General features: G+C 42.8%; 1 protein-coding gene across 3 annotated transcripts in view; it reads left to right on the plus strand.

The window, feature by feature from the left end:
• dlc1 (DLC1 Rho GTPase activating protein) overlaps positions 1-9,811 on the plus strand; it is a 122,727-nt gene extending 112,916 nt beyond the window's left edge. For 2 of the 3 annotated variants that reach the window (XM_056280979.1, XM_056280981.1), the window contains 8 exons: positions 1,055-1,214; positions 2,316-2,523; positions 4,180-4,396; positions 4,998-5,112; positions 6,478-6,693; positions 7,678-7,895; positions 8,039-8,212; positions 8,356-9,811. In XM_056280979.1, the coding sequence (XP_056136954.1) occupies positions 1,055-1,214; positions 2,316-2,523; positions 4,180-4,396; positions 4,998-5,112; positions 6,478-6,693; positions 7,678-7,895; positions 8,039-8,212; positions 8,356-8,455 (1,408 nt within the window). In that variant the 3' untranslated portion in view covers positions 8,456-9,811. The remainder of the gene's footprint in view (positions 1-1,054; positions 1,215-2,315; positions 2,524-4,179; positions 4,397-4,997; positions 5,113-6,477; positions 6,694-7,677; positions 7,896-8,038; positions 8,213-8,355) is intronic. The other variant, XM_056280980.1, reaches the window with a different exon arrangement.
• The last annotated feature ends 870 nt before the right edge of the window (positions 9,812-10,681 follow it).

A 10,681-nucleotide genomic window follows, 5' to 3' on the forward strand; every position in this document is an offset into this window, starting at 1 on the left:
GAAGGACAGAGGCCACTTGTTGGCTGTTTGGAGGCCTGCACATATTCAGCATTCCGGGCTGGGATCGTAATGTGCTCCTTCTCCATCTTTTTTTTTCAAACTGCGGTTCTCGGGAAGCATGCAGAGACTCTTACAAAGATAGGCTTGTCTTTAGGCATACACATAGTCTCTACTTAAACACACTAACACCTATATGGATAGATACACACACCCGTAAATCTGCGGGCACATTCTTGTTAAGCTGGAGGGCTACCATCCAGTGGCCTTATATAAGTAGTTATGGACCAGCAGTTCACATGCACAAGTGCACACACACACACACACACACACACACACACACACACACACACACACACACACACACACGGTGCAGATATATAAAGTAGTAGGACCCTCCCCTTTTGACAAGCCGCCTGTCTCCCATCCCCCTCTTTCATTGTCCTCTGACTTCTGTTTATCCTCCTCACTCGTAAACCTGGAGACAGGCTTCTGCAGCCCAATCTCCTGATGTTTCCTTCATGGACATACACACGTACACACAAACACACACATACATATCTATATATATATATATATATATATATATATATATATATGTGTGTGTGTGTGTGTGTGTGTGGCTAGAGAGAGAGATGTATATATGTATACGTATATACACTTGTTGTACAGGGTGTAGTCACACAGATTCAATGGAGTAAGGAGAATGCCCAAAAGAAGTATATATAGATATTAGCTAACTATTGTGCTGTACTTAATGGCCATGTCCACTGATTTTGTATTATAATATGCTGACTGAGGACTGTTTAGTCTCCAAGTTAATATACGGCCTGTCTTAAGGTGCCCGGCAATATGGGCGTCAGCAGTTTACATTGTACAGATCTGAGTGAATTGGGTATGCGTGGTTTTGTTTAAGGGCGTAGGGTTGGTCGATTTGAAACTATTTCAAAATAAAGTTGATTTGTGTCTTGATGTTGTCAGTGTCCTGTACAACAATACATTTTAAGTTCACTTGTGTGTGTGTGTGTGTGTGTGTGTGCGCGTGCGCATATTGCAGGGCTGTGCCCAAGTTTATGAAGCGAACCAAGGTGCGAGACTACAAAGACAGGAATGTGTTTGGTGTGCCACTGCAAGTCATCGTCCAGCGAACGGGCCAACCCCTCCCCCAGGGAATACAGCAGGCCATGCGCTACTTACGTAACCAGTGCCTAGACCAGGTAATGTACTCTGCTGCTACACAAACACATAGATTGGGAAATGCACACAGGACTACACATGCCTCACGCTTCCATTGGCCCAAAGAGAAATTGCACTCTCTTTAAAAGGTGTGCAAAGGCTGTAAAATATCTGTATTTAAGACATCCATAAGTCAGACATCCATGATGATTTTTATACACTGTTCCGTGTGGCTTTTTTTTTTTTTTTTTTTAGTGTTTGTCTCACACGCACACGTATACTCACGCACAGGAGCATCCGCAGAGGACTGGTGAGTCAGACTTTCCAGCTGTTTAGTCACCTGTGTCAGTTTGTTTAATACTGACCTGAGAGATGGCACCAAGGATCTGTGTGTAAGAGGACTGAATAGGGAAGAATGGAAAAGGGGAGCGAATGAAAAAGGGCAGGCAGGCAGGAAGCAGGGGGAAGACAAAGAAAGGAATGAAGAGTGAAAAAGTGAGGAAAAAGTTCAACTGGCGGATTGCAAAATAAAGCAACAAAATGGAAGGAATGATCCAATTTTGTGCTCTCCAACGCTGGACAAAGAGCCTCTGAAAGTCTTAAGCTCATGGAAAACATTCAGGCTGGGAAAGCCAAAGGCCCTTTCACCCTTCTCCCCTAACACTGCCATTTTGTACAGCCATAAAAGGCCACTGATTAAGTCCTGCACAACATTCACTGCAGTGAAGAATGTCTGTCCAGCGGGCGCCATGAGATCCTCCGGCTACTACAACCAATGGACTGTGCTGTGATGTAACCATACACCCTAAAAGCTCAATACATAGTCCGGATATAAGTTGAAAGCATTTTTTTTAAACCCAAGGTAAAGCATAAAGCTAAGAGAAACATTTTTCTAAAGCCACTGTAAAGCCAAGAGGTGAGCTTCAGTGTTTCATTGTGCTTTGAACCGATGGGAAAAAACTTTCTCTTGTGTAATGAAATGAGTTGGTATCAGGGAGTTTAAGGGCTAAATGGGTTTAATCAAGTCTCTAAGTATAATCCAACTCTCTTTCTGTCTCATCCCCCCTTTTCGTTTCTCTCCTATCTTTCTCTTCTATTTTTCTTTTCCCGTCCTTGCCTCCTTTTCTGTTCTCTATGTCTAGGTGGGTCTATTTAGGAAATCGGGGGTTAAATCACGCATACAGGCTCTCCGCCAAATGAACGAGGCTTGTGGTGCTGATGGAGGAGGTATTAACTACGAGGGCCAATCAGCTTACGATGTTGCCGACATGCTAAAGCAGTACTTCAGAGACCTCCCAGAGCCCCTGCTCACAAGCAAACTTTCCGAGACCTTCATCCAGATATACCAGTGTAAGCACACATGCACGCACGCATGCACACGCACGCACACACATACTGTAAATGCTTGTGTATATGTAAACACAAACTGTTGTATACACATCACTTTAAGTCATACGCTGTTCATTTTACCTCACACATTCAATAACACACCTCGGAGATGTTTGTGTTAGATAAACTGCAGGAACACACACGTTGGCATTGTTTTTGGAGCAGTACACTCCTGTCTGCCGCGAAATGAGTGATTACAAAACGGTGCAGTGCAGGAAATGCCTTTCAGATGATGTGGCAAACATGCGCCATACATCCAGGCTGCCACAATGTGAGTTCATCATTCTGAGACTCGTTAAAATGGGTAGCAAATCACCTCTTGTTGCACTTTGGTTTTAACGGCAGAAGCATACTGTATGTGTCAGAAACATTTGGCATTATACGAGTTTCAAAAAAGCTAGTTAGGTGTATGAAGCGCAGTGTCAGGAATCAGGAACACTTTATTTGTCATTTCACTTCACGTACTTGCGTACATGAAATGAAACGAAATATCGCTTCCCCCAGCCCACAGCAGTGCAAAAATGCATATCCAAAAACTACAAGAACACATATATCCAAACTAAGAACACGTATATCCAAACTACGAACATGTATATCTAAATTAAGAACACATATATCCAAACAAAACACATATATCCAAAGTAAGCAACAAAAAAATCACTGTCCAAGAGAACGAACACCAGCCAGGATGACTATCAGAACTGCCGGTCTGCATAGGCTAGCAGTTAGCTAATGTGCACGCGCGCGCGTGCGCACACACACACAAGCTTATGTAACGGCTACTTAACATGAAGTCCTTCTCGTTATTCATATCAGCCAGACAGGAACCCAGGCAAAACCATAGGGGTAGTCAGCGGAGGAAAATAAAAGGAAGTACAAAGATACATGATCTGGTTTGAAAGTGACCATTTATCTCCCTGGTATTCTATAGAGCATTCAGAACACTGGGAATGATTAAGTTATCAGTAATGGCATGCGGTTGACATGGCAGTCTATTCTGTTGCCTACCAACACAGTGATCGCCAGTTCGAATCCCCGTGTTACCTCTGGCTTGGTCGGGCGTCCCTACAGACACAATTGGCCATGTCTGCAGGAGGGAAGCCAGATGTGGGTATGTGTCCTGGTCGCTGCACTAGCGCCTCCTCTGTTCAGGGGGAGGGGGAACTGGGGGAAATAGTGTGATCCTCCCACGCACTACGTCCGCCTGGTGAAACTCCTCACTGTCAGGTGAAAAGAAGTATCTGGTGACGCCACATATATCGCAGGAGGCATGTGGTAGTCTGCAGCCCTCCCCAGATTGGCAGAGGGGATGGAGCAGCGACCGGGACAGCTCGGAAGAGTGGAGTAATTGGCCAGATACAATTGGGGAGAACCCCCCCCCCTTCAAATTTTTTTTTAATGATTACATATACGCTTTCATTTTTTTTTCTTCAGTTTTCTCTCTCCATGTGATCTCAATACTCGACCATGCGGGTGGACTAAAGAATTTGCCTTGCACTTGTCTTTGACGCTAATCTATGGTATCCGTGTTTATTGACGTATGTGGTTCTGAGTGACTGAATAAGCTTTTGAAATGGCTAAACAAAGAGAACAAAAAGAAATCCATCTCTGATCCAGATATGCCCAAGGAGTTGCGTCTGCAGGCGGCGCGAGCGGCTGTGCTGCTGCTCCCCGATGAGAACCGTGAGGCCCTGCAGATGCTGCTGTGCCTGCTGAGTGATGTCACAGCCTGCGTGTCTGAAAACCAAATGACGCCTACCAACTTGGCTGTCTGCCTGGCCCCGTCCCTCTTTCACCTAAACACTCTGCGCCGCAAGGAAAGCTCCTCACCACGGTTAGTGTGTGTGTGTCTGTGTGTGTGTGTGTGTGTTCCTTTTTCCTTTTCATTCAAAGTCTACATTCAGTTCAGTCAAATTTGTGTGTGTGCGTGCATGGCTTCATGGCCCATTTTCCCTACATCCTAACTGTTATGTTTTCATATTGTAAGGCATTACCTTTACCTATCATTGTAATTGTGGAGTCGCATTATGTAACATGAGATAAGTTGTGCATATCTATAAACAGGAAAAGGTCAAGCTAAAAGAAACAAAAGAACAGGATGCTGTAAGTGGCGTAGAGTGGGGGTGAGGAGTAAAAAAGGAAGAGAAAAATCCTAAGAGAGGAGGAAGGTAGAGAGACAGGAAATTGAGAGGTTACATAAACTCATCACGTACATAGATATATTTACTTCTAACTTTCATAAAGACACAGTGGAGCTGTCTAGCTGTATGCCATTTAAGTTGCTTCTGTAAGTTTCTTCCTTTTTTTCTTTCTTCACCCACCAACTTTTACGCATCTGAGTCTCTTCATCCCCTTGCAGCCTCTGCCTGGATGATGAATTTCACTAACCTTGCCGTGTCATCTCACCTTTCTCTGTTTCTCTCCTTGGGGCAAAGGGTGATAAACAGGAAGCAGACCCTCGGAAAGCCAGACCAGAGGGACTTGAATGAGAACCTGGCTGCCACACATGGCCTGGCACATATGATCCAGGAATGCAGGAAACTCTTCCGGGTAAGCGGTCAACAATACTAATTATGTCTAACTGTGGCCTTTAAGTTAGCCTACACCTCACCCTTACATCATGGATCATGTAAGACAATTGTCCTAGTTTCAAGGTTATAATCTAGAGATGACGTGGACAAAAATAAACATGGAATTATTTGCTCATTGGGACTTGCATAACCTACAACCAACTGAGTATTTTGGCATCAGCTTCTGTAGTACTGTGCTAATGTCAGACATTCTGTCCCACAGTATTTTTCCTGTAAACACATTAAGCCCTACTTATAAAATGCTCTTGATCCAGTGCGTGCAGTTTTGTGGTTACATGAAGGGAATCTGCCGTTCGCCCTCCCCTTGCTGTACCTGATCTGGCTTTACACTGTATCGCTGCGTACTCAATACACAACTCAATACAACTCTAGTGGAGATGTTTAGCAAGAAAAAAATACATATGCCCTCAGCATAGTACATCAAAACTCACAAATTTTTAAATCCATCTCAACAAGCGTGGTTCCCCAAGCCCAGTGGCTGAGAGCTTGATTGGATATAATCGGCCGAACAGACCATTAAAAATCCAATCTCAACAGCATTAACTGCCAGATGGGTTCCAGCCAGCATAAGCTGTTTACATGTTAATTGCTAATTGGCTCAATGTAGTCTCTCATTATCACCCAAACAAAGGATCAAGCCCCCTTGCTCGATTTTGGGAGTGCCTCCAGAAATTGCCAAAGCACACAATGAGCAAAACTCCTTACCCCAAATTACTTTCTTTTAATTGAATTTGAAATTTGCCTTTGAATAACCATGAACTGAAAACATTTGTTTTTATCTTTTCATTACAATTTGCTTGCAAATTAATTGGGTGGTCTCCCCAGCCTTCCATGACTATCATATAACTTTTCCATGACAGCAATTTCATCAGAGATCTCATAAATGTTGAATCTGGCAGAGAGGGAGAGGGGGAGAGAAAGAGAGGATGTTAGGGTTAATGATTAGACTCGGGGACAGGAAAACAGGATGTGCTGTGTTTCCATTTTTAGTGGTCATTTATTATTGTCCAAGTCAAACTTAATTGAATTGCCATTGCATCAATGTAATCAGTATGATAATGCCTGAGAGGGGAAAAGGCTGATTAGTGACTGTAATTGCTTATTTCAGTTTGCCTCATATGACATAGACTTATTTCATCTGTCAGTATGTCTTTTTGGTGTTTATCAGAAAACCATGTTTGTGGCTATGGCTTTCAGTCTATACCATTACCTAACCTTACAAATGCATGCCATCTCATAGCCATTAAATCAGCAAGTATGAAAAAGAAAACAAAAAAATTTGGGTGAAATTGTGACTAACTCTCGGGCATCTTTCCTCCTCTAGATACCAGAGGAAATGAGCCGCTGCAGGAATTCATATGTGGAGCAGGCTCTGCTCCCACAACGTCTGGAAGAGCTTGGAGAAGATGAGGCTGGCCCGGGAGGCTACAGGACATACCTACGAGACAACCTGGAGGCCCTGTTCAAGGAGGCCAAGGACAAGTTTAAAGGTTACGACAGCTGTTCGACCCCTGAGCATGCTGAGCTGGCCTATAGGAAGGTGAGAAAGCTCATCCATTCACCAGTGGACTTCTTTCCAGTTTGGGGGAAAAAATAAAAATCTGTCATAGCTGCACAGCTTCTGTCTGCATGTTTGATAGCATTAAAGGAAGAAGACCATGTCAAGAAGGCTCCAGGCTGAAAATAACCTAGTGAATATGAACGTCAGAGGGCAGGGGGTTTAATCTTGAATTTCTTTTTATTATATAAGCAAACTGCCATTCATAGACTATGCGTTATCCTTTATGATCTTTTTCTTCTCTTGATCAATTGGTATTTTTCCCATCCTCTCCTTCCTTTTATTTGATCTATTGGTCTTTTCCGCTGTTCTCTGAACCCCTTAGGAAAAAAAGCAGCAGTTAGTATTTCCTGTGTCGAAAAATGTGTGTGTGAAACAAGCCTTGCTCTCGGCTTCCCATTAGCACCCCAGTACTTGCCTCCTGAAATTACATCAGCATGTCATAGAAAACACTGTTTTTCTCTGGCACGCACACAGCCCAACTTTTACAGCATGCACTTCCTGTGTTGAATATAAAGGGGGCCCTGTATAAAGTTGTCATCTTCTCCTTAGTTTGAAGGGCACGTCATTTAAAGACAGAACAAGGCAGCTGACTGAGCAAGAGGTCTTTAGGAGCTCCTAGAACAGAACTGCAGTCATGAAGCAAATCATATCCCAGAAAGTCAGGATGCCATGTCTAATGTCTAACAGCATGACTAATACAATTTTCATTATCCACAAATGTCATTCTGGTAGTTGCATAACTGGCTACATATTGTCAAAGCTCTCATACAACATGTGTCATGAATCTTCATAGCATACTTCTTGTTGGCAATCCTATTTGCTAAAACAATAAAGAAAATAGGATGCACACCCAAAGAGGTGCAAACCATGGGCAAGGGCAAATTTTAAAAAAGGGGAAAAAAAAGTCCATACTATTTGATAAAATATGACTACTGTGTAATTCAGCTCAATCTGTGTCTCCAGATGCATGATGGCTCTCCACTGCGGCTGTGGAAGGTGACTGTAGAAGTTCCTGCAAGTCCGGAGGAGGTTCTCACACGTGTTCTGCGGGAGCAGGCCCGCTGGGATGAGGATCTGCTGGAGAGCCGGGTGGTAGAGACCCTGGATGAGAGGACTGAGGTCTACCAGTATGTTAGAAACACCATGGCCCCACATCCTACCAGAGACCACCTGGTGCTTAGGTAGGACACAAGTCATTTTCTCTCCCCAAAACTGTCTGTGCCACTGTTGCTATGTCTTTATTTCTCTCTCTGCCTTTTTGTTTCCTTTTCTATCTATCTCTCATTCATCCCTCTCAACACAACCTCTCTCCTCTCACTACTAGGACATGGGTATCCGATCTACCGAAGGGAGCATGTGCACTGGTATGTACATCTGTTGATCATGAAGGTGCGCCAGTGCTGGGCGTGCGGGCAAACGTCCTAACATCACGTTACTTCATTGATCCTTGCGGAGCCAACAAGTCTCGCCTCACATACATCTCCAGGACTGATTTCAGGTGAGTAAATCACTGACAGGAGCAAGGACAAATTGATTAATCAAGTACTTCGTCCTTGTTTTGGAATTATTCCAACTATGAATGGTTATGAGTGGATTTCCCAATGTGCTTTCTCACTCTCTTTCTTTGCTTTCTATGTTCAGGGGTCGTTTTCCAGAATGGTACAATAAGCTCTATGGACATCTGTGTGCTGCTGAAGTGGTGCGGATACGTGACTCCTTCACTGTGCCAACGGACAAGTAGAACATAGTGCATCTTTTGCAGCAAGGGTCCCAACAGCCTCTTTGACCTGTAGACTAAATGACTTAACCCACTCTATCAGTGGTACACGGGGACCTCAGCCATTCTATCTATTAAACTACAGGACAAACTCTCAATGCTAAATTGAAGGACTTTTTATTTTTATTTTGTCATAATAAAGTGACGTTATCTATTCCAACCTTTCTGGGTAGATGTCCCGATTTACTCTGAAGTCTAGTATTTGGAGGACTACAGTGTCCCATAAATGGTTATCTGGGCCAAAGGATATGACATGACTGAAGAAGTGAGGTTGGAACCCTATCCAAAGGGTGCTATTGCTTCTGAGAAGCAGGGAGAACCAGTTTAACTGTGTGTGTGTGTGTGTGTGTGTGTGTGTGTGTGTGTGTGTGTGTGTGTGTGTGTGTGTGTGTGTGTGTTTGTGGGGGGGGTGCGCACATATAGGCCTGCCCATGTGAGTGTGAGCATGCATGTATGCATATATTCTAACCAATAAATGGTTGATCAATATATAATAATCTCATTGGTTTCCACCTGCAATATAATGTGTACATACAGTATTCTGCAACTTCACAATAATGTCTTGTGTGTGTGTGCGCGCGTGCGTGTGCGTGCGTGTGTGTGTGTGCTTGTCTTCTGGGTCAAATTTCGTTTTGTTTGTCACAACAAAATGTAGATTGCAGGGGGAATTGTATAGAGACAAAATATGACCAGTTGATTGATTGAATCCAGAGGTAAAGAATGTGTTGGCAGTATGCAGTATGAGATGCAGGTAGACAGGATGCTGTGGGATGGCTGACGGATAGATATCACACAGGGTTGTAGTGGAGGCAGGAAAGGAAAAAATGGTATCGGTGGCTGGCTCACCTATAAGAAACGTTGTCACGGTGAAACAAGGGGCCTCATTCACTTAACGGTCAAACAGAGTGTTCTCTTCACTCCCTTATAAAGAGTATTTCCACTCATGTTCACTGCCTATTGTTTTCATGCTTGGATACTACTAATTAATTTTAAAAAAAATGTAAAAACAATTTGTGGTCAAAGTCATTTATCATTCATAAGGTGACCTCTCTTGAATGCCTATATATATCAACACAGATACAGAGGAAAAAAAGTTTTACTACATTGCAGTACAGGCCTGTTTCGTGCGTCGCGCACTCATCAGCTGCTAATGTCACACGAAACAGTACAGGCCTGTTTTGTGCAATGCACGAAACAGGCCTGTACTGCAGTGTAGTAAAACTTTTTTTTTCTTCCTGTAACTGTGTTGATATTCCGCTCCTCATTAGTTGAGCACTTATAACACCATTGACGTTTTTTTCCGAGACCGTTTTTCCTGTATCCATGTTGATATATATATATATATATATATATATATATATATATATATATAGTAGAAAGCATATTAAAGCTTTGAAGGACAGAGGGAGGAAAACTCTTTAAGATGACGTGAATGAGGCCAATGGTAAATGGAAGGGAAATGTTGCGTACATTAAAGGATCACACAAACACTAAAATAATAATAAAAAAAATGACAGAGCTGATGGACCAAATTTAGAAAAAAAGCCAAACGAAATACAAAAAGCAGCTTCACCAAACAAAACTGCCTTCTCCTTGGTCAAAAAAAGGATTTGAGGCAGCGACGTTAAAAAAAGCACAGATAAAGCACACGCCCTTTTCCTCAGGTGGTTTGGTTTGTTATCCCAACATCATTCATCATCATCGACAAATGTGTCATTTCCCACAATGATTTTTGATGTGCACTGTTCTAACTTGCAACAGGGATCTCTGTCTAGCCCCATAGGAGAGAAGATGGGAAGTAAAACGAGGGAAGATGGTTCTTTCATAAAGGGGGGGGTCCATCCACAGGTTTTACTGTGCAGCCGAGCGTGACGGCAGGCAAGCGTACGTGGGGTTTAACAGAAGGAAAATCATCATCTATATGCAAGCTTCTTTCTCTGTACTGTCTTGTCGGTGTTGAAATGAAGGAAGATATTTAAGTCCTCGTAACAAAGATGATCTTCATTCATATACTCACATTTTAATCGGAGGACTCGCCTTTTTTTTTTCTTGTGTTGAACTGTATGATTAATTCACTAAAGCCATTGTTCATATCATGTGTTTGTACATCCACTATATTACAGCCAAATAAGAATAACGCATGACAGTTAATTTAAAACAAATATATTTATACCTCAGCTATGTTTGTTT

The sequence above is a fragment of the Lampris incognitus genome, chromosome 5 (genome assembly GCF_029633865.1).
Source record: "Lampris incognitus isolate fLamInc1 chromosome 5, fLamInc1.hap2, whole genome shotgun sequence".
In the NCBI taxonomy this organism is placed as follows: domain Eukaryota; kingdom Metazoa; phylum Chordata; class Actinopteri; order Lampriformes; family Lampridae; genus Lampris; species Lampris incognitus.